Source organism: Pleuronectes platessa, chromosome 6, assembly GCF_947347685.1.
Source record: "Pleuronectes platessa chromosome 6, fPlePla1.1, whole genome shotgun sequence".
Taxonomy (NCBI): Eukaryota; Metazoa; Chordata; class Actinopteri; order Pleuronectiformes; family Pleuronectidae; genus Pleuronectes; species Pleuronectes platessa.
In genome coordinates this window covers 1,555,821-1,578,940 of record NC_070631.1, presented here as the reverse complement: position 1 = coordinate 1,578,940, position 23,120 = coordinate 1,555,821, and the positions used below count along the sequence as shown (strand labels likewise).

At 45.9% G+C, this 23,120-nt stretch overlaps 3 protein-coding genes across 3 annotated transcripts; 1 reads left to right on the top strand and 2 right to left on the bottom strand.

Moving 5' to 3' along the window:
• The first annotated feature begins 11 nt into the window (after positions 1 to 11).
• srpk3 (SRSF protein kinase 3) lies at positions 12 to 8,358 on the top strand. The gene is made up of 17 exons (XM_053425435.1): positions 12 to 426; positions 1,674 to 1,767; positions 2,368 to 3,104; positions 3,268 to 3,376; positions 3,464 to 3,551; positions 3,670 to 3,757; positions 4,116 to 4,222; positions 4,323 to 4,488; positions 4,795 to 4,820; positions 4,937 to 5,029; positions 5,153 to 5,204; positions 5,353 to 5,559; positions 6,258 to 6,355; positions 6,464 to 6,571; positions 6,686 to 6,755; positions 6,867 to 6,959; positions 7,054 to 8,358. The coding sequence occupies exons 1-17, from the start codon at positions 417 to 419 to the stop codon at positions 7,236 to 7,238; spliced, it is 2,331 nt and encodes a 776-aa protein (XP_053281410.1). The 5' UTR covers positions 12 to 416; the 3' UTR covers positions 7,239 to 8,358.
• Positions 7,279 to 10,311, bottom strand: tsr2 (TSR2 ribosome maturation factor). Its single transcript, XM_053425434.1, has 5 exons — positions 10,216 to 10,311; positions 9,789 to 9,879; positions 9,447 to 9,538; positions 9,196 to 9,354; positions 7,279 to 8,943 (listed from the first exon to the last, which is right to left on the bottom strand). The coding sequence occupies exons 1-5, from the start codon at positions 10,291 to 10,293 to the stop codon at positions 8,845 to 8,847; spliced, it is 519 nt and encodes a 172-aa protein (XP_053281409.1). The 5' UTR covers positions 10,294 to 10,311; the 3' UTR covers positions 7,279 to 8,844.
• Positions 10,312 to 14,086: 3,775 nt separating this feature from the next.
• On the bottom strand, positions 14,087 to 22,126 carry grm6a (glutamate receptor, metabotropic 6a). The gene is made up of 14 exons (XM_053424843.1): positions 21,542 to 22,126; positions 20,408 to 20,624; positions 19,748 to 19,883; positions 19,515 to 19,669; positions 19,242 to 19,382; positions 18,944 to 19,144; positions 18,658 to 18,797; positions 18,430 to 18,552; positions 17,415 to 17,679; positions 17,090 to 17,325; positions 16,805 to 16,966; positions 15,967 to 16,116; positions 14,273 to 14,413; positions 14,087 to 14,176 (listed from the first exon to the last, which is right to left on the bottom strand). Exons 1-14 carry the CDS (start codon positions 22,124 to 22,126, stop codon positions 14,087 to 14,089), a joined length of 2,742 nt encoding a protein of 913 aa, XP_053280818.1.
• Positions 22,127 to 23,120: the final 994 nt, after the last annotated feature.

Genomic DNA, 23,120 nt, shown 5'->3' with positions numbered 1-23,120 from the left:
GGTCAGTGCGCATGCGCCGCTCCCGGTGTCCGGTGTCAGTCAGCAGCTGTTGAGACCATGCACGGTAGAACCGGGACAACAGCCCCAGAATAACCGAGAGGAACCGGGACCCACAACCAGAACTCTCACTCTCACACCGCGGCAGAGTTGTATCTGGAGCTAACGGAGCTAGCAGGCTAACAGGCTGACTGACAGCTGCTATCTAACGGGCTAACGGACAGGCCACGCCGCTCCACTCTCACCCGCTCTGACCCGGGTTAGTTAGCGGACCCACTGAACCAGCTCCAGCCGGACTGACCCGGGTTTCACCGGCTCCGGCCGAGGTTCAGATACCTGGAGCTAACTGTCAGGAATTCCGATAGTCCTGCCCGGATACACCGCTCGAACCCGGCTCGGTGCGGGGACCGGGAGCCACGATGTTGATCGGTAAGTGGACCTGATCCGGGTCAGACTGTCAGTGCTGTTCCTGAATCACTGACAGGAAACCTGCTTAGCTAGGTAGCATTAGCTAACTGTGCCAGGCTGTGACTGCTGCTGCTGTCACACACACACATGTCTGCTGTCACACACACACAGATTTATTTATATGTATGTGTATGTATGTATGTATGTGTGTGTACAGACACACACACACGCGCGTGTGTAGTTCTAGCTTAGTGAGGACACTCATTGACAAAATACATTCCCTAGCCCCTAACCTTAACCACCACAACTAAATGACTCACCCAAACCTAAACCCAACCTAGTGTTAACCCTCAAAAAGTGACGAACCGGTCAAAATGTGTGATTGTGGGTGTGATTGGAGGTGTGGGTGTGATTGTGGGTGTGATTTGCGGTTTGGGTGTGATTGGAGGTGTGGGCGTGATTAGAGGTGTGGGTGTGATTGGAGATGTGGGTGTGATTGGAGGTGTGGGTGTGATTGGAGGTGTGGGTGTGATTGAAGTTGTGGGTGTGATTGGAGGTGTGGGTGCGATTGTGGGTGTGATTGGAGGTGTGGGTGTGATTGAAGTTGTGGGTGTGATTGGAGGTGTGGGTGTGATTGGAGGTGTGGGTTTGATTGGAGGTGTGGGTGTGATTGAAGTGGTGGGTGTGATTGGAGGTGTGGGTGTGATTGGGGGTGTGATTGGAGGTTTGGGTGTGATTGGAGGTGTGGGTGTGATTGAAGTTGTGGGTGTGATTGAAGTGGTGGGTGTGATTGGAGGTGTGATTGTGGGTGTGATTGGAGGTGTGGGTGTGATTGAAGTGGTGGGTGTGATTGAAGTTGTGGGTGTGATTGGAGGTGTGGGTGTGATTGAAGTGGTGGGTGTGATTGGAGGTGTGGGTGTGATTGTGGGTGTGATTGGAGGTGTGTGATTAAGGGTGTAGGGGTGTTTGATTGAAGGATGTAGGTGTCATTGTTGGTGTAGATGTGATTTATTGGTGAAGGTTTGCTTGAAGCTGAAGCTGTCATTATAGGTTGTAAAGAAGTTGTTCGGGTGAGTGAAGATGTAAGTTTAATCAATAGGTAAGTGGGATTGAAGGCGTGATTTTAGATGAAGGTGTGATTGAAGCTGAAGGTGACATTGTATATGTAGGTGTGAAAGTAGGTATGGTTAATGCTTTATGTGTGAATGAAGCTGTAGGTGTGATTCACGGTGTGTTACACCAGTTTGACTGTGATCTCTTCTCCTCAGCTGCAGTCAGTGGAGCCGGAAACTCTGCCAACACCGGAAAGAAACAGCGACGCAGAGGAAAGAAGCATCGGAGAGTCCGTACAGACGAGAACCAGTAAGACACACACACACACACACACACACAGGATATATAAAGCTGTGTGTGTGAGAGATTTGTGGCCGACCCTGTTCAGACCTGCGCTGAAGTCTGATCATGCTCCTGAATAGTTCTGGAAGTTCTGTATGTGAGAACTTCTGGAAAATTTCCAAGTGAGTCCATGTGAGAAAAACTGCAGGAGAATGTCTGGAAAATCCACAGCGTCATAAAACATCACATCACATCAATTGAAGAGCTAGGCTAACAGTTTCCCTCTGCCCCCAGGCATTGTGCTAAGCTAACCGATCTCATGATGTCAGAAACGTGTTTGGTGCCTCAGCTCCAATAATAGACTAGACACACACACACACACACACACACACACTCAAGTCTATTTCAGTGCAGTTGACAACGACAACAATGTCCATGACTCAGAGATTGTTTTGATGTTTTTTAACCCAATAAAAAGAAAAAGCTAATAATAAATGAGTAACAAACGCATTTTAAACTCTCATAATTTTGAATCTGTAAAAGTGTTTCAAATGTATTTATATGTCAAACAGTTCTGGGTTCAAACTTCAGACACATAGACTCAGAGTTTGATTTTGTCTGTTTCAGAACTGACGATCTTCAGACTCAGAATCCTGACGTCAGTCGACTTCCTGCTCAAACACAAACATCATCAGTGAATGAACTCACCCAATCAGACGATGACATCACCACCGCACCCCCAGCCCCCCACACCTCACCCACCCATCACCCCTACACCTCCCCTCTCCCTCCTCTACATACAGCTGAGGTCGCTCCAAAAGAACCTCCCGAACCTATCTCCTTAAAGGCCCCTTTGATCTTCAACCAACCAGCTCCTGCCACTGCTCATAGTCCTGTCCACACGCCCAGCCAATCACAGGCAACTTCCAAGCAAAATATGTCCCACAATTCCTCCAGATCGCCTCACAGGACTGAGACAGATCTCTCCGAATCACCGCCGCCCTCACTCCACCACATTACCCACAATGCAACTCAGTCTCCATCAGTGTCTTCCAAAGCCACTCCTACCCCAACGTTAAGCCCCTCCCAGCTGGACTCCCTCCTGCAGACCTCAGTGACTTTCACCTCCAGTGTCTCCTCCCACATTTACTCCCCCCCTTGCTCCTCCACTACCTCCTTCCTTCACGCCCTCGACCCTCTGGGCCCTCCCTTTGGCCTGTCTCCTCCGTTGTCATCAGCACATCATCAACTGACCACGCCCCCACCTGCCTTGAGTCCACCTCCGCCCGCGTTAACCCCGCCTCCCACTCAGCTGCTTGGCTCCGATGACGAGGAACAAGAAGATCCGTCAGATTACTGCAAAGGTGGGATCCACTGTCAGAGACAACTGAACAGAAAAGTTTAATAAACTAAATCAACTTCTTTAATACAGTCACTCAACACATTTTTCCAAAGTTTGAGAAAATGTTATTTATTACAGTTTATTATAGTGAAAGTTGAATACAGTTTGTTGTGTTTGTGTTACAGGAGGTTATTACCCGGTGAAGACTGGTGACCTGTTTAACGGAAGATATCATGTGGTCAGAAAACTGGGCTGGGGCCATTTTTCTACTGTGTGGCTCTGCTGGGATCTACAGTACGACACACACATACACACACACAGACACACACATACACACAAACATTGTCTTGTGTCTCATCCTCTGAAACTGTGTGTCTTCAGGAAGAAGCGTTTTGTGGCTTTGAAGGTCGTTAAAAGTGCTTCACATTACACTGAGACGGCTCTGGATGAGATCAAACTGCTCAGATGTGTAAGTCTCACAAACACACACACACACACGCACACACACACACACACACACACACACACACACACACACACACACAGATGATGTGGTTTATACAAAAAATGTTCTCTTGATGAACCAGGTGAGGGACTCTGACCCCTCCGACCCCTACAGACAAACAATTGTCCAACTGATTGACGACTTCAAGATCTCTGGAGTCAATGGAGTCCGTATCCTTCATCACCTGTCTGTCTGCCTGCCTGTCTCTCTCTCTCTCTCTCTCTCTCTCTCTCTCTCTCTCTCTCTCTCTCTCTCTCTCTGCCTGCCCGTACGTCTGTCTGTCTCTCTAAACGTCTGTTGTCTGTCTGCATGCCTGCCTGTCTGTCTGCCTCTCTTTGCCTGCCTGTCTCTCTGCCTCTCTCTGCCTGCCTGCCTGTATGTTAGTCTGTCTGTCTCTCTGCCTGTCTGTCTCTCTGCCTCTCTCTGCCTGCCTGCCTGTATGTTAGTCTCTCTGCCTGTCTGCCTGTCCCTCTGCCTGGCTGTCTCTCTGCCTGTCTCTCAGTCACTATTGTCCTCAGCTGCTCTCAGACGTCTGTATGGTTCTGGAGGTTTTGGGTCATCAGCTATTGAAGTGGATCATCAAGTCAAACTACATGGGACTTCCTCTGGTCAGTGTCAAGACCATCCTGAAACAGGTAACAGCTCTGACATCATCCAAGTTATCTGTAACATCATCAGTGACTGTGACGTCACCATGTTGATGTGTGACATCATTAGTTACTCTGTCTCTCTCAGGTGCTCCAGGGACTCGACTACCTTCACACCAAGTGCAAGATCATCCACACAGACATCAAACCAGAGAACATCTTACTGGACGTGGACGATGTGTACGTCAGGAGGTTGGCCGCAGAAGCCACTGTCTGGCAGAGAGCTGGAGCCCCGCCCCCCTCAGGGTCATCAGGTGAGGAGCAGCGACGTGATTGGTCAGATATAAATGAATGGAAACTGTTCGATGTGTGACAAATACTGAGGCCAGGACTTCAGTGGTCTGAACCTGTGGAGGGACACGGATAGATATCAGTTACTGGGAGCTGTGGTTTCAATGTGTTCAGACAGACGGCTGTCTACCTCTCACCTGTCTGTCTCTATATTATCTCCACTCTTTCGTCTTTTCTTCCTGTTTTTGTTTCTGATGTTTTCTTCCTGTCTTTCTCTCTCTCTCCCTCCCTCCCTGTCTGTCTGTCTGTGTCTTTGTCTCTCTCTCTAGTTAGCACGGCTCCCAGGGATCGACAGGTGAGTGTCAGGTGCAACACCTGCTGTAACCCCCCCCCCGCCACACACACACCCTGTTGAACATTAAACTACAAACCAGACTATTTGTGTGTCTGTGTGTTTGTGTGTGTGTGTAGGGTGGCAAGATGTCTAAGAACAAGAAGAAGAAGTTGAAGAGGAAGGCGAAGCGTCAAGAGAAGTTGTTGGAGGAGAGATTCATTGACATACGGGTAACTCATAGAAATAAAGTTACTACGATAACTACTAATAAACTGCAGCCAATCACATCCATGAAGGAAATGACAAAAGATCCTTTTAAAAATAAAAATCCTCTTCGTCCTGTGTGTCTGCAGAAGCTGGAGGAGGAGGGTGGAGTTCATATACCTGACGAGACAGACACTAACTGTGAGTTTACACAAACACACACACACACACATACACAGACGCAGTACTTCAGTTACTCACAGTACTTTTATGACTTACAGTACTTAAGTTAATCACAATACTTTAGTTGCTCAGAGTACTTAAGTTAATCAGTTTTCTTTTCTTGCAGGTCCTCATGTTATCAATGGTAACCACAGCTCCTCCGCAGCAGGTTCGACCTGCTCCTGGTTAGAGGTAGACGATGGTTGTAATGGCCACGCCCCTGGGCGTTTCTCCAGCCCTGCCTCCGGCCTATCAGGTTTCTCCAGTTCTGTGATGTCAGCGACGTCCGAGTCAGCACTTTCTACTCAGTCAGGATACTCGAGTGGACGAGAAGGTTGAAAAACATGGACATACACATACACACCTGACTCACCTGTAATACCTGACATTAGGTGCATTCAGGATGGACTTGTCTCACTGTGTCTCACTCGATCCGCTGCAGCTGCTGGGGGGGGGGGGGGGGGCAGCCGTTAAGACGGACACGTTCTCCTTCTCGTAGCGTCAGTGAAACGAAAACAACGGCAATTTGAAGCATTTGCTTTTTTCGTTGCAGTTAAACAGAGGCTTTGGAAAAACAATGAACATCGAAGAAATAACATAACAGAAACACTGCCAGTGATTATATAGCTTCAACAATCATATATTCACACACACACACACACATATATAATTAACACCTTACATTTATAGATATAAGGAGCAGAAAACGCATATGAGTTCTTAGAATAAAAACGTACGATTGGTCATGTGTGTCAGTGAAGCCTTCAGCCAATCAGAGCCGAGTGGTGGTGTCACAGGTGCTGCAGTCCCTGCCTCCTGCCATGTTCTAAGGTCCCATCACCTGATGACGTGATGCAGCGCTCGATGAAGTGGGACACAGATTTCTAACCAGCATGTACTGGGTTAAGACCAGCATGCATCACCTTAAGCCAGCGCTGCATAGAGCTGCGTCAAGTTGAATGCACCTAGTGGCTAACCTGAAACTGTCTCACCTGTCTCACCTGTCTCACCTGTCTTTCTCTCTTTCTGCAGTGTTCACGGCATCAGATTTTGTCCTCAGTCCTCTGGATCCTCAAAACGCTGACAAGTTGAAAGTGAAGATCGCTGATCTGGGCAATGCCTGCTGGGTGGTAAGACAGCTTCATCATCTCCTCCTCTTCCTCCTTCCTGTTCCTCTGTAGACCAATCAGACAGCTCCTCTCTCTTTCTCTCTCTGTGTTTATTTTTCTCTCATCCAGCATAAACACTTCACAGAGGACATTCAGACCCGACAGTACAGAGCTCTGGAGGTTCTGATAGGAGCAGAGTACGGAACAGCTGCTGATATCTGGAGCACCGCTTGCATGGTACACACACACACACACACACACACACACAGATCTGCACATACGTGTGTTAAGGTGCTCACACTGGTTCATGTTGTCTGACTAGATGGATGTGTTGTTCGCTTGATGTTTCAGGCGTTTGAGTTGGCAACAGGAGATTATCTGTTTGAACCTCATTCGGGAGAAGATTACACACGAGATGAAGGTCAACACACTCAACTAGACACAGGACACGCTACACAATATGCTCTCTGTTTACATACACACTGTAGTGCAGTATAACATACTTGATACTTCACTGTGTGTACTTTTATAGATCATATTGCTCACATCATTGAGCTGCTTGGACCCATTCCTATGCCCTTCGCTTTGTCTGGCAGGTACTCCAGAGAGTACTTCAACAGTAGAGGTGAGCCGGTCTACCAGCTCGTTCATTGGCAGAAATGCACCATGGGAGTTGTCGTTCACTTGTCACCTCTGTCTCACCTGTCTACCTGTCTCAGGTGAGCTACGTCACATCTCCAGTCTGAAGCCATGGGGTCTGTTCGAGGTTCTCCTGGAGAAGTACGAGTGGCCGTTGGATCAGGCGGCTCAGTTCAGCGACTTCCTGTCCATGATGTTGGATCTGCAGCCGGAACGCAGAGCGACGGCGGCGCAGTGTCTTCAGCACAAATGGCTGCAGACATGAGCAGCGATCACACAAACACACACACTGATTTCATACAGGCTGAATTCAGATATTTATTTATGTTGATCCTGATCAACTCAGTTTTTTTAGATGACATCAGTCTGTTTGCAGATGATACACTACTGTATTTGTACAACCACAGATATCTGAATAATCTCAGAGATTTTTCTGTAATCAACTAAATAATATTTACCTGAGAAGAAAGTTATGAAAATTATACCTGTGATTTTATTTATATTTTTACTATCATCAAATGTTTATTCTCAGAAATATCAGCAGCGTCATTTGGTGCCATAAGAAGTCAAAAGAACAACCTAAATATTTTAATTCCGTTAAGGCGTCGTCTCTGAGCTGTGGTTCTATTTATGTACAACACTGTTTAGAGTCTGAACGATTCAGGACCCCCCCCCCCCCCCCCCGCCAATCACACACCAGAACAGCTTGGACTGTGATTGGCTCTCCATGAAACTCGTGATGAGAGACATGGTCCTCACAATTCTGGACTTCACAAAAAAACGAAAAACACCCCGGCATCTAGATTCAGGCCCAGGTGGCTCCTCCCTGTTGACCTTGACCCCAGATGTTAAGTGACAGTATATTGATCTGATCAATTATCAATTAATTAAAAACTGAGTCAGAATTGTTTCTGCTGATATATAATGAATTCTACCGTTTTCTATCATTTCTGCTTATTTCTAATGACTCCACTGCTTGGTTGAATCCTGCTGATTATCACAGATTTCTGTTGAACTGTTTCTACTGATTCCTGAGTTCTGCTTTCTTCATTTTGAAACTTGTCATTTGACTGAATTCTATTGTTTTTCTGCTGAATTCTGTCTTCTGCTGATTTCACCTGATGACTGCTCCTGTATGAAACCTGTGAGAATATAACTGATTGTTGGTTATTGATAAGGATTTCTGATCCTCCTCGATGAGTGTACTGTAGCCCTCTCACCGACTGACCAGTCCTGATCTCTGTAGCTGAGTTGTCCTCAGATGACCTCTGACCTCTTCACCTGTTTCTGTTCTGACGATTAGTGCCTTGGCCCCGCCCCTCCTACCTGTCACATGACGTGTGTTTGAACAATGTGTTCTGTGAAAATAAAGTTTAATCACAGATTGTCTGAGACCTTTGACCCTCAGTGATCAACCTGGACAGGAGGGTCTTCCTACCGCCCTCTGCTGGTGAGATCATACTAACAAGTTAAAGTTAAATCTGCCATGACAGTTTGATCAATCAATGAGGAATCAATGGTGAGGTTTGTCAGCTCAACATTTCTTACTGATCGGATTAACTGATAATTATTCTGTTCATGTTTAAATTGGAGCTTTGGTTATAAAGTGAACATCTGAGCCGCCATAATAATCATTTTATTATGAAACAGACGTTCTAACTGACAACAGGAAACGCGAGTAACGGTTTCTTCAGTTCGTGTGTGAGTCTTTTCTCAGGTGGACACGACCTCATTTAATCCAGATCTGAACCAGGACTCTGAGACGCTGGGGAGACGCCGTCATGGTCCGGCGCTGAAGGAGGAGGAGTCCGTTTGACACGTCTTCCTGGTGGTCAAAGGTCAACAGTTCATTCTGCTCTTCATCCTCTTCTTCACTTCTTTCTGACGACCGTCCAGCCGTCGTCTTCTTCCTGAGGAGGAGGAGGGGGGGGTCGAGTGTTTTGTGTTGCGGACGAGTCACACTCCATCGCCTTGAGGGAGAGAAAGAGAGTTCATCTTCACTTAAAAGATCAATGGAATGATCAATACTAATTTGGATTTCCACATTTACATCAGAGACGAGTCACATGATCCTGAACCAGGACTCGGGATCAGCGCAGGTTAAGGTGTCTAGTATCTAGTGTGTGGTATTTCAGATTGTGTAGAACTGCAGTAAAAAGGACAGGATACTAAGACACAAAGTAGAAATAAGTTATAAACTCAGATATGTGTTCTTCACGTACCTGTGTCTCAGAATCGCTCTCTTCGTCAGACTGTGTGGGCGGAGCTGTGACCTTTGCCCTCTGACTCTTCTTCTGTGTCAGAGTGCTGATGGTGTGTTGGAGCTGCTGTAGCTCCCCCTTCCGCCACTGACTGAACATCTGCAGCAGACTGATGGACACCTGCACAGATGGAAGAGCAAATGTTTGGGTCTAATCAGGTGTCTGTGTCTTTGGGTGTGTGTCTGTGTGGGTGTGTGTTTAGGTGTGCGTACCTGAGGTAAACTCCCATCATCCACCACTGTGTCAAACTCCTGATTCATCAGTTCAGCAATGTATTCCTCAACCTCACACTGCAGCAGGTCAGCTACACACACACACACACACACACAGTCAGTGACTTCACTTCAGGTTAACGTTGATGTTCACATGATTCAATTTAATAAAGTTTTCAGCCTCAGAGCAGAAACAGATCAATAATCATTATTTCTCTTCTCATCTAGTGATCATGTTTTTAAATGGGACTGAACCTGAACTGACCAGCAGGTGTCGCTCTTTCTTCGTCTTGTTGCTTTAATCAATCGAACAGAGGGTGAATGGTTACCATGGTTACTTACCGTTGTCATGGAAATACTGCTGAACAACATCCACCATCCAATCAGCTTTCTGCTGCGCGTACACGCCCCCGAACCCGTTATCCACCGCGATCTGAGGAACACGCACACAAACAGGAGCCGATGTAAACTCACACAAAGTGGACTCAAACTGGATTAGAACTGAAGTGAAATTGGTTCTAAATCTGGAGTCAAACTGGATTAAAGTGGTTTGGAACTGAATCAAACCCGGATGTAAACACCAGTGTCTAACAATGTGTTTATAAAAACAACCCGTCTATGAAGCTAGCAGCTAACCCTGTAGCATGTTAGCTTTAACGGCTCGTCTGAGCCGCAGTAGCGGTCATTTCACGTCTGTCTCTCGGTCTCCACCTGTCTGTCTGTCTCAAGTGTGTGTGTGTGTGTCTGTGCGTGTGTGTATTTGTGTTACCTGGAGAACGGGCCACGTGTGAAGAACCGCTCTTACTCCCTCACTGAAGAGTTCACGTGAAGCTGCGGCGGCCGCCATATTGGATTCACCAGACACGATGAGTCAAGTGAAGAGAGAGACTCTGGATCAGACACGAAAAGTCGATCCGAATCTGAGCCACAGAAACAGGTTTATATTCGATACAGTTAAATACAGTCTGAACTATACACTGTATACAAAGACTATAATATAGAATATATAACCAGGGATTTATATAATCTATATTAGAGATATTATGTATATAATTGTATATAATCTATATTATAGATAATATACAACCCTGGTTATACAGTCTGAACTACAGACGTTTTTTTCATTTTTATACAGATTTAGTTTGATTTATTTGACCTCTATTAATCTCTTTATCTCTTATATTTATCTCTTTTTAATTTGCTTGAATGTTTTTCAAACAATAACATTCTCACATTTATTGTACATGTATTTCTGTCGTTTGTATTCCACCATGAAATGTGCTTTATGAATAAAGCTGCCTGGCCAGTGGGTTCCAGTCTTTCTGACCTCAGGTCTAACGAGTCCGTCGTTAGGTGTAAACTGTGCGTCTGGCTTTGGGCTCTGACCTCTGACCTCCCCCTCGTGGTGTAGAGGTCATCCAGGGTTGATGCAGCCTGTCAGAAGGTCAGGATCATCTCCACAGCCGAGCAGGAGAAGGTCTTCAGGATGAGGGGGAGACCTGATTTTCAGCAGCTGTCTCAGGGGAGATCTTTTCACCAGCACCTATGTGACTCTGATCGAACTCTGTTGAATCTCTCCACTGCTCCATGTTCAACTGCTTATGAAATTAAATTAATTTAATATCTTTAAACGTGACCAGAACATGTTACGATGCGTCTATGGAGATGTGATCACCTCAGATTAAACACAGCCTCTTTAAACCAGATAACACAGGTTAGTGCAGAGTAATGTAAAGTGTCTTTGTGTCACTGACGTTTCATTTGTTGTTATTATCATTGTGTTCTACATATCTGCTGAAACTCTGAAAATAAAATACAAAAAAAGAAATGTGATACTGTCGTAGAGAATGGAGCTTAATGAAGGCACAAGATCAAAGTGTTCCGGTGATGTCACCATCTCATTTATTCATATTTGCTGTTTCTATATTTCACATTGAACAAATATCTTGAGAACTTGTTGTTTTTATTAAACACTTTATATTGTGACATCATTTAAAAGTAGCAACAACATGAAAATATGTATTTTTTCTATTTCACAGTGTAATTCACAGTTTGGAAGAATCAAGATGTCGAAAAGATAGAAAATATTCAAATTTAAGAAGCTAAAATCTTTTCTAAAAGACTCCTCACACTGATCATTTATCAAAATAGTTTACTACTCGATTAATAAATCAATATTATTGATAAATCGATGCAGGTTGTTCCATCTTTAATGTCCCAAAAATAATCAATTTAAAAGCAGTTTTAAATTTCAGCCACCAGGGGGAGGTGCTGTCTCACACGCCACCTCCATGAGCTCAGGGCTGATAAAACACATATGTGCTCAGTTTGTGAAAATCACATTGAAACCACAGACATGTTTTTGTCTCATGAACATTCAGTCTGATTTTCAAAAACAAAATGATGAGCTGGGTTGTAATGGATTCAACCTCCAGAAGATCAGATTGCTCAGATGAATTGATTTCTCAAATGATTCAAGTCGAATATAAAATCTTTAAAGTCAGTTAAAGAAATAAAAGCACAAAGACTGTTTCACATTATTCACTTTTCTCCGTGTCGTCAAAAACAAAACAATCTTCACGAAGATGATGTCATCAGGCTCTTCACAGGGATTGGTCAACAGCTACTTGAGAGGAGAGAAGAAAAACAACAGACGTGTTTCCAGATGTTTGGTCACATCCCATCACTTTGATCAGAAACAGCAGTTGACCAGCAAGAACATCTGGAACCTTCTCAAGAAGATTCAAGATTCAACTGGAGCTGGAGGATCTGAGCCGGGCTCGTCAGAAGGAGGTGAGGGAACCCTGAGGGTTTCTCCAGATTGTTTTCTAACTTAAAGATTTATATCTGTTTTTGATTTCCACTCTGTCAGAGGAAGAACAAACCGCATGGGGATAGCTTCAGTGCCGGGAGAGTGGTACTTTTATTTAACGTTGCAGTGGTGGAAGAAGTACTCAGTAAAACTTTAAAAGTATAAGTAGATAGAAAAAATCTACCTCTTTTACTCTAAAGGTTCTTGCTTTTAAATATGTTTATAGCCACTAAATGTTTTCAATAAACAACATGAAGTCGTAACGCAATGTTTCGCTTCAGATCGAATTAATCTCTCATCATTGCAACATCACAGACATCAGAGGAATCTATGACCCCCCCCTCCGCACACACACTGTGATATCACACAGATGCGACAACCTCGTGTTGTGTTGGCGTGTAATCAAACGCCACCTAGTTTGAATCTCCATGTTGTTGAGATGACGTCATTTGAAGCTGATATGATCGATTGGGACTTCCTGTTGCGGTTTTCCATAACGACTTTTTTGTGCAACTGATATAAAAAAACAACTTTTGTTTTACTGTTCCTAGTAAAACAACAGTCTATATATAAAAAAAAAAAAAAAAAAAAAAAATCTATATATAGATCCTTGAAATCTAACTGTGGGGCTTTTCCTTAGATGGCGCTGTTGAGCCGTTTGGCCACGTCCATTTCAAATTACTAGAATACAATTACTTTTTGGGGTTTTGAATTTCCTGCAATCTTTGGTATGAATTTGAGCGAGAGGCCCTGAAAAGACCAAAAGGGAATCACAGAGGCATCATCCAATCAGATCAACATGTGGAGGAGCCGGGTATCGAACCACCGACCCTCTGATCAGTGAACGCCACGTGCTTGCTGCTGAACCACATGAAGAAGAAGAAAAACATCCACACTTTGGTTCCACTTCCTGTCGGATTCTTTACCAACGACCACACAAAGAGATTTTAAAATGTGAGCTCCTCTCACAGTGAAGCTTCAACCTGCAGGGTTAGTGCCTTGCTCCTGAGCACTCAGAGCAACTGAGCCGTGAACATCAGCATGAATCTTTCACATGAAGCTGAAATATTCATCAGAGTTTCCAGAAATATCTGCAGCAGCTTCCAGGAGTCAGGACTCATCTCCTCCTTTTCCATAAACACACGTGAGCTCCACTCATTGGCTTCATGAGGACAAACAAAGAAAGATGGACGACACGTTTAAAGAATGAAGCCAAAACATCTCTGATACCAACGCTGCCATCTGGTGCTGATGATCAGGGTCAGTCTGTGCTGCAGTGATTGGGAAGTGGAGCCGGGGTATTGAAGTCCGAGCCACAAACGCTCTCGACCAATCAGGAGTCAGTTTCAGTCCGTTTTTATATCATCAAATAACTAATTAAAACCAAACTGATCAGAAACTTCAGTGAGATAAGAACGACTTGAAATGACAGAAACCATCTTTGACAAAAATTTATTTAACGTCTACTTTGATTTACTGGTTGGATCCATGTCCCATCTGCTAACAAGGTGGAGGCGAGGTTTGGACCTTTACTGCAGCCGGCCACCAGGGGGCGGTCGATATAATTTGGGAGCTGTCATGTCGTCCGTCTTTCTTCACGATCTGTGACGAATCTGATTTTCAGCTATTTGATCATAAATCAAATCAATTGACCCAATTAAATTTTGATCAGATGAACATTTTTTGAAGTTAACATGAAAATCTGAAAATCCTTTTATCATAACCTGATACAAGTGTGTCAGTGTGTACCGGTGTGTGTACAGGTGTGTGTACAGGTGTGTGTACAGGTGTGTGTACAGGTGTGTGTCTGTACCTGTAGTTTGTCGTATCACTGGGTTCTGTCAGGTACAATCTTTGTTTCTCCATTTTGTTTGTCATTTAGCGATTTCTGAGACAATCTGGCCACTTGGGCGACCGCCTGCAACACAACAACAACACAACTGTCAGACTTACATGCAACACAACAACAACACAATAACACAACGACACCAACAGGTGACAGTGTGTATGGAACCTTGATGCTCCTCTTCCTCTTCTGGACGTTCTGCTCAGGATGGAAGACGATGACGTAGACCTTGGGCACGTAGAGCATCCCGAGAGACACGGACGCACTGAGGGACATGGACACGGTCAGAGTCGCCGTCTGGATGAACATCTGGACAAACAGAGGTGGACACCATGACAGAGAACATTCGGAGGAACGTCCCGAAGAACCAGACCAGAACCTCCACAAAAAGTTAAGAACAGTGATGTCATCCTTCACAGCTTAAAGTTAAATGATGCAGAGCTTGAACCAATCAGGAGAAACGTGATTCAGTTTGATAAGGTGCTTTCACGTCCAGGTGTTGATGTAGAGAATCACTGAGGACAGCAGGGGGCGCTGCTGGGTTTGGTGGAGATGTAAAGTTGAGTGTTGTTGGCGACACATTGAATCTGGATTCAAAATGACCTCTAACCTCTGACCCGTTTAGATGAAGAGAAGTGGTCTCAACACTGAACCATGGGGGACACCATCTGTAACTGCTGCTGATGAACACCAGTAAATCAACACACACACACACACACACACACACACACGCACACACACACGCACACACACATGCACTAACACACACACACGCGCACACACACATACACACACACACACACATACACACAGCTATTTGTGAGAGATTAATTTTTTATTTGTGTATTTCTTTACTTCAACTGGACTAAGTTTTGATGGGACTGTGTTTTTATGACCCGAGGTCGTTAATGCAGAATTAACATTGTCTGAGAAAATATGATGTAACTTCAAAGCTTATTGGTTCACTGGGATCTTTTTTTATGAACCACAGAAATCCACATAAATCACATCGAGTCCAGATCCCTTTGCTCTAAAGTCTCTGTGAGTAACAGACGTGTTGCGTCTGTTTCCCTTCACGTTATTTTTGGCTTTTTTTTTGTCTGCGGCTCTTTAAACGTTTTTAATAAAGTTATTATTCTCTAATTTCATCCTGTGCTGGATTATAATCTGTTTAATCTGCACTCAGTGTCTAATCCTGCCGTCGTTTATCTGAAGTCCCTCCCTGAACTCACACTGAACCAAAACCACATGAACCAAAACCACATGAACCAAAACCACATGAACCAAAACCACACTGAACCAAAACCACATGAACCAAAACCACACTGAACCAAAACCACATGAACCAAAACCACACTGAACCAAAACCACATGAACCAAAACCACACTGAACCAAAACCATGTGAACCAAACCACATGAACCAAAACCATGTGAACCAAAACCATGTGAACCAAAACCATGTGAACCAAAACCACATGAACTAAAACCACACTGAACCAAAACCATGTGAACTAAAACCACATGAACCAAGACCATGTGAACCAAAACCATGTGATCCAAAACCACACTGAACCAAAACCACACTGAACCAAAACCACACTGAACCAAAACCACACTGAACCAAAACCACACTGAACCAAAACCACACTGAACCAAAACCACATGAACCAAACCACATGAACCAAAACCACACTGAACCAAAACCATGTGAACCAAAACCATGTGAACCAAAACCACATGAACTAAAACCACACTGAACCAAAACCATGTGAACTAAAACCACATGAACCAAGACCATGTGAACCAAAACCATGTGATCCAAAACCATGTGACCCTAAACAGCTGGTAACTGTGGTCTCACCTTCTCAGTGGACTGGGCGGTACCAAAGAAGATGGGCACGAAGGCGAGCCACACGATGCAGGTGGTGTACATCGTGAAGCCGATCGGCTTCGCCTCGTTGAACGTCTCCGGGACACCGCGACTCTTCACCGCGTACACCGTACACGTCACCTAGCACCAAGAACCATACAGGGCCTGTTCAGCCTTCATCATGTTGTTTGTTCAGGAAGATCAATAACAGATCAATAACAGATCAATAACAGGTCAATAACAGATCAACAAGATCAAAAACAGATCAATAACAGATCAATAACAGATCAATAAGATCAATAAGAGATCACTAACAGATCAATAACAGACTAGTAACAGATCAATAACAGATCAATAACAGATCAATAACAGATCAATAACAGATTAATAACAGATCAATAACAGATCAATAACAGATCTATAACAGATCAATAACAGATCAGTAACAGATCAATAACAGATCAATAACAGATCAATAACAGATCAATAACACACTAGTAACAGATCAATAACAGATCAATAACAGATCAATAAGATCAATAAGATCAATAACAGATCGATAACAGATCAATAACAGATCGATAACAGATCAATAACAGATCAATAACAGATCAACAAGAGATCAATAAGATCAATAACAGATCAATAACAGATCCATAACAGATCAATAACAGATCATTAACAGATCAACAAGAGATCAATAACAGATCATAACAGATCAATAACAGATCAATAACAGATCAATAACAGATCAACAAGAGATCAATAACAGATCAATAAGATCTCAATAACAGATCAATAACAGATCAATAACAGATCAATACGTTACCATGAGCACGATGCTGTAGCTGAGGCAGCCGATGATTGACAAGTCAGACATGTCACACTTCAGGATGCCTCTGGCGTAGTCAGGGTTTGGGGGGCGGAGCTCCTCATAGTCGATGATGGTGTGAGGGGGGATGACGGCGAACCACACAAACACACCTAGGACCTGACACACACACACACACACACACACACACACACACACACACACACACACACAGATGAACCTGTGTCATGTGACCAGCTGCTGCTGCCCCAGCGGGAGGTCATGTGACCCCTGAGCACTCACCTGGACGCAGACGAGGATGAAGGTGATGGCGAGCTGGGAGGTGGGGCTGATGAACTTGGGCGGGGTCACGGACTTCTTGCCCTGCTCGAAGATGCGGTAGATGCGGTTGGTTTTGGTCAACATGGCGGAGTAGGTGATGGCCATGCCGAGGCCCAGCAGGAGGCGCCGGAACGCACACACCACCGCTCCCGGCTCCGCGATCATCAGGAAGGTGATCAGGTAGATCAGGAAGATTCCTGCCAACACAGAGAGAGACGGGTGATGTCATCCTCACTGCTGATGACATCACTGCTGACATCACTGCTGACATCAGGTGAGCGTGGACCTGTCAGTAGAACGTAGCTGAGCTCTCGACCCGACGCCCTGACGATGGGCGTGTCGTTGAAGCGGATGAAGGTGATGACCACGGCGCTGGTGGCTAAGATCCCCAGCATGGCGAGGGAGGCGGGAACCAGAGCCCAGGGCGAGTTCCACTCCAGCTTGATGATCGGCGTCGGGCGACACGTGGTTCTGTTCGGGGCGGGACGCATGTCTGATGGACACATCTCACAGGTGAACTCATCCAGCTGGTACTGGTACCCATCACAGAGCTGCAGACAGGTCAGAGGTCAGAGAGAGAGAGAGGAGAGAGAGAGAGAGAGAGAGAGAGAGAGAGAGAGAGAGAGAGAGAGAGAGGGAGGTCAGCAAGAGGGAGGGACAGGTCAGAGAGAGAAAGAGATAGGTCAGAGAGAAAGAGAGAGACAGGTCAGGGAGAGAGGGACAGGTCAGAGAGAGAGAGAGAGACAGGTCAGAGAGAGAGAGAGAGAGAGAGAGAGAGAGAGAGAGAGAGAGAGAGGTCAGCGAGAGACAGGTCAGAGAGAGAGAGAGACAGGTCAGAGAGGGAGGTGTGAAAGAGAGAGAGAGAGAGAGAGAAAGGTCAGAGAGAGAGAGAGAGACAGGTCAGCAAGAGGGAGAGAGAGAGAGAGAGAGAGAGAGACAGAGGTCAGCGAGAGAGAGAGACAGGTCAGAGAGAGAGAGGGACAGGTCAGCGAGAGAGAGAGACAGGTTAGAGAGAGAGAGGGACAGGTCAGAGAGAGAGAGAGACAGGTCAGAGAGAGAGAGGGACAGGTCAGCGAGAGAGAGAGACAGGTTAGAGAGAGAGAGAGAGACAGGTCAGAGAGAGAGAGAGACAGGTCAGAGAGAGGGAGGTGTGAAAGAGAGAGAGAGTGAGAGAAAGGTCAGAGAGAGAGAGAGACAGGTCAGCGAGAGGGAGTGACAGGTTTTACCAGGGTAAAGAGAACGTAGACAGACTGTCTGCCTGTTAGTTTTGCTTCTGACAGACAGACAGGTACATGTCTCACCTCACAGTGCCAGCAGCAGGGAACTCCCTTCACCATCTTCTTCCTCTCTCCTGATTTACAAGGAAAACTACAGACGGAGTCAGGAACTAATTTATCTCCACCAGACCACTGCATGTCCTCCAACTGACCCCGAGAGACAGACAGGTCAGAGAAAGAGAGAGAGAGAGACAGGTCAGAGAGACAGACAGGTGGACAAACAGACAGTATCTGGATTAGTCCATTTCCTACATTAAGTCTCAGGTTATTGGTCCACTGGCCGATGACACGGTATTCAGGGTGGCTGTGATTGGTCATCTGAAACTGGAAGATGTCATAACGACCAGGAGCGTCTCCATTCTCATTGAACAGAACACTGGTACCGGCACTTCCTGTTTGAGAGACAGACAGGTAGAGAGAACAGGCAAGAAACTATTCAACCTTTTATTATATTTACAATCTACGATCTATACGGTGTTTCTCCTGCAGGAGGGATTTGATTGGCCGCTGCTTCACATCTCGTGTGTGTTTTTGTCACCGTTGAAGTTGACGGCTCTGATGTAGTCGAGCAGCGAGCGCCCCTCCACCGGGTCCATGGTGCTGCAGACGCCGGCGCTGCCCGGACACAGGTTCTGCAGCATGCTGTGCAGAGCGTGGGCCACCGCGTACACTGCGTCAATCACAAACTGAACCTTCCCTTCCTGCTCGTAGGGCGAGTCCCGACCAATCCGCTCGTCCCCTGCAAGGACACGCATGACGTCACATGACATCACACACACACACCGGTAATAGCTTCTGTCTGTGTCCAGGCCCCGCCCCCTCAGATGAGGTCGTACCGGTGCATTTCTTCTTGTCCGGGTCCAGTTTGATTCCCGGTCGCGTCAGTTTGCACCTGAAGTCGTCTTCCCAGAACTCAGCGAACCAGATGTTCCTGCGATTGTTCTCCAGAGAACGAGACGTGAAGTACTGATCGAAGCCTGAACAACCCACACACCCAATGATACACAATACATACACACACAACAATACACACACAACAATACCCACACAATGATACACACAGTAACACCCACACACACACAATGATGTTTTGTCGTTAATATCTTTACCGTCGATGGACACTCGTTTGGGCAGGATGGTGACGGCGCCCTCGGCCACGTCTTCCAGTTCTGTGATGGCGGAGCTTTTGGCGCCCCAGCTGTCTGAACCCACAAACAGGAAGTGACCCGTCAGGTTAGCCCGCTTGGCTGCCTCTAGGACACGCCTACCAGAAATAAAGAGGAGGAGTCAGTGTTGTATTCATGGCGATGTGATGGCAGGTTTGTTGGTTTCGTGTTTTTACTTGATGTCGTCTTCGTTGGCGAAGATGATGACACCTCGGGCGTTACTCGTCTCCATGAGACGTCTGATGATCTTATCGAACTCTCCCGCTGTCGGCTCGCGAGGAATCTTCACTGACTGAGCAATGCACACCCCACCTGACAGAGAGAGAGACAGGTAAGAGTCCACCTGACAGAGAGAGAGAGACAAGTAAGAGTCCACCTGACAGAGGGACAGACAGGTAAGAGTCCACCTGACAGAGAGAGAGAGACAGGTAAGAGTCCACCTGACAGAGAGAGAGACAGGTAAGAGTTCACCTGACAGAGAGAGACAGACAGGTATGAGTCCACCTGACAGAGAGAGAGAGACAGGTAAGAGTTCACTGACAGAGAGAGAGACAGGTAAGAGTCCACCTGACAGAGAGAGAGAGACAGGTATGAGTCCACCTGACAGACAGACAGGTAAGAGTCCACCTGACAGAGAGAGACAGACAGGTAAGAGTTCACCTGACAGAGAGACAGACAGGTAAGAGTCCACCTGACAGAGAGAGACAGGTAAGAGTCCACCTGACAGAGAGAGAGACAGGTAAGACTCCACCTGACAGACAGAGAGGTAAACCTCCACCTGACAGACAGACAGGTAAGAGTCCACCTGGCAGAGAGACAGACAGGCAGGAAGTTACCAGCCTCTCTGGAGATCTGCATGAAGGCGTCCACTCCGCTCTCTCCGTAGTTTCCCTCCGATGCTAACGTGGACACGTAGTTCCATCCCAGCGCCCGGACGATGTCCAGCATGGCCTGAGCCTGGTACGAGTCCGGAGGAACCACCCGGGAGAAGAAGTCATAGCGGTTGTTGTCACTGAGCTCCGGAGCCGTGGAGGCGTAACTCACCTGAGGAATCTGAGACAGATAAATAATCAATAATCAATAATCAATCATCTGAAAGTATAGACTGAGGATCAGGAGCTCGATCATCTGGTTCACTTCATTCAGACTGGAACCTTCAAACACCAATCAATCAGTCAATCTGATCAACAACACAAGGTCTCACACAACACACACACACACACACACACACACACACACACACACAAACACACACACACACTCACACACACACACACACCACACACACACACACACACACACACACACAGGGGATTAGTGTTATGCAACAGCCTGAATGTGTGTCACAGCTTCAATACAATAAATAACAATCACATTAGTGTGTGTGTGTGTTTGTGTGTGTGTCAGTGTGTGTTTGTGTGTGTGTGCAGATTAATAAAGGACTCCACGTTAACAAGCTCCTCCTTCTATCTTAATCATCACCTTCATCTTCTGATGATGTATCTTTATAAACAGTTTTCTTACTTTAGGATTTTAAAGTTTCATTAAACTAAACTTTATAAAAAATATTTTTACTTTGGATTAACATGGGACCTGGTAACCCTGGTAACCAGAGACGGTTACCAGGGTTACCAACGACCCTCTCATGACCTCTGACGTGTCACCTGATCTCAGTGACATCATCACCATCGTGGAGATTCTGTGACACTGAAACATGAAGTTGATAAAAGAAGAACACGTGGAACATGTTAATAATGGAGTTCCACAAGGCTCTGTGCTAGGCCCCTCCTCCTCATGACCTCATCAGGATCCACATGTTCATCAAACAGCTGGAATCAGGTGATACAGAAGACACACAGCTGCAGTCGTCCATGAATCTGAGGAGAGTGATCAGGTCTGTGATCTTCAGGAGTGATCACCTGTAACTGACGGTCAGTTACTGTTGTCTGTGTGCTCACAGGTGTTCTTACCTCGAACAGGCGCAGGATGTTGGCGACCATGATGGACACGGAGCTGGCCGACGCCCCGATCACGCCCACCACGCGCTCCGGCTTGCGGAGGATCGGCGGCTCCCCGTTGGAGCAGCGGATGTCGGACGTGTCTTTCTGGATCAGCGCCTGGACGAAGGTGAGGGACTGCTCCAGGGCGTAGGTGTCTCTGGAGCAGGTGTCCAGGATCCGGGCCCCCAGCGTGATGTTGGGCAGCAGGTAGGGGTCGCTGTTGATCTGGTCCAGGGCGTACAACATGGCCTCCATGCGGTGGATCCCCTTCTCCTTCTTCAGCTCGCCGCAGGGCAGCCCGTGGGGCCCGCGGGCGTGGACGGGGAACAGCCCCCCCAGGGTGATGTCACCAGGTATCTTGATGGAGCGGGGGTGGAAGTGCTGGTGGGAGGCGCTCACCTGGGTCATCAGTCCACCAATCCAGAGCCAGAGAGACAGCAGGAGGCGGGGCCACAGGGACAGCTGATGAGGTGTTTGTCCAATCCAGAGGGAGACATAGTGATGATGATGATGTCGTAGGGGGAGGGGAAAGTGGGCAGGGCCTGATGATGTCATAATGTGAAGCTGATGATCAGCCGAGACTTTTCATCCTTCTGTGAACTCCTGTGGACGATCAATCAATCAATCAATCAATCAATCAATCAATCAATCAATCGATCAGTCAATCAATCAATCAACCAATCAATCAATCAATCAATCAATCAATCGATCAAAGTAGAGATTTGATCATTTCTTTTCTGTTGTTTCAACCTTTCATCTGATTTTAATGGTTATTTTCTAAACATTTTCCATTTATTGAACATTTAAAAACGATTTACACAAAAAACAAAAAGAAAGGTCAGGTGAAATGGAAAAAGTGATTCACTGTTTTCACATTTCTTACATTATAGTTTATTATATTATAACATGAACAGAAAATTATTAATATTTAGAACAAATACAAGTCTCACAAACGGTTTTAAAAGTTGTTGATCATTGAATCAATCAGATCAATTGATGGATTATGGATCGATGTTTGGTTTATGAAACATCTGCGACAGAAAACCAGATGTTTATCTCTATTGATTGACAGAAGGAGCGTGTGAAATAAATGGGATTGATTTGATGTCTCCTGCAACAATCAATTATTTAATTAATATTCAATAAGTTTAATGAGATTAATATTAAATCCGTTTACTTACATTTCATTTAAAGACTCAGGTTCATTCACATTATCTTTAATCACGGTCTCCGCTTGTTTCCATCGGAACTCACCGGAGCCCGTCTCCTCCAGGTCTGACCTCCGTCCTGGATCCGCTCAGCGATGCTCGGCTCCGGGCGACGCTCCGCTGAAAGCCGCCGGTGGAACTCCGCTCGGTCCCGGTGAGTCCGTGATGAAGCTCCCCCCTCCCCCCCTCCCTCCTCCAATCAGTGAAGGGAAACACCTCTCTCTCTCTCTCTTTAATTAATTCAGCTGTGTGTGTGTGTGTGTGTGTGTGTGTGTGTGTGTGTTGGTCGGTCCTCACAGGAGAACACCACAGTGCCCTCTGCTGGTCACTTCCTGTCTGTG

Bases quoted from the DNA above. Each gene is read 5' to 3' on its own strand.
- srpk3 (XM_053425435.1), top strand. The intron at 4,223-4,322 runs GTAACAGCTCTG...TGTCTCTCTCAG, and splicing joins TCAAGACCATCCTGAAACAG to GTGCTCCAGGGACTCGACTA. The intron at 6,756-6,866 runs GTCAACACACTC...GTACTTTTATAG, and splicing joins AGATTACACACGAGATGAAG to ATCATATTGCTCACATCATT.
- tsr2 (XM_053425434.1), bottom strand. From the start codon at position 10,293: ATGGCGGCCGCCGCAGCTTCACGTGAACTCTTCAGTGAGGGAGTAAGA. The intron at 9,880-10,215 runs GTAACACAAATA...CGTGTTCCTCAG, and splicing joins ACACGTGGCCCGTTCTCCAG to ATCGCGGTGGATAACGGGTT. The intron at 9,539-9,788 runs GTAAGTAACCAT...GTGTGTGTGTAG, and splicing joins GCAGTATTTCCATGACAACG to CTGACCTGCTGCAGTGTGAG.
- grm6a (XM_053424843.1), bottom strand. From the start codon at position 22,126: ATGACATCATCAGGCCCTGCCCACTTTCCCCTCCCCCTACGACATCAT. The intron at 17,680-18,429 runs GTGAGACATGTA...ACCTGTCTGCAG, and splicing joins CCTGCTGCTGGCACTGTGAG to CTCTGTGATGGGTACCAGTA. The intron at 16,967-17,089 runs GTGAGTGCTCAG...TGTGTGTGTCAG, and splicing joins TCATCCTCGTCTGCGTCCAG to GTCCTAGGTGTGTTTGTGTG.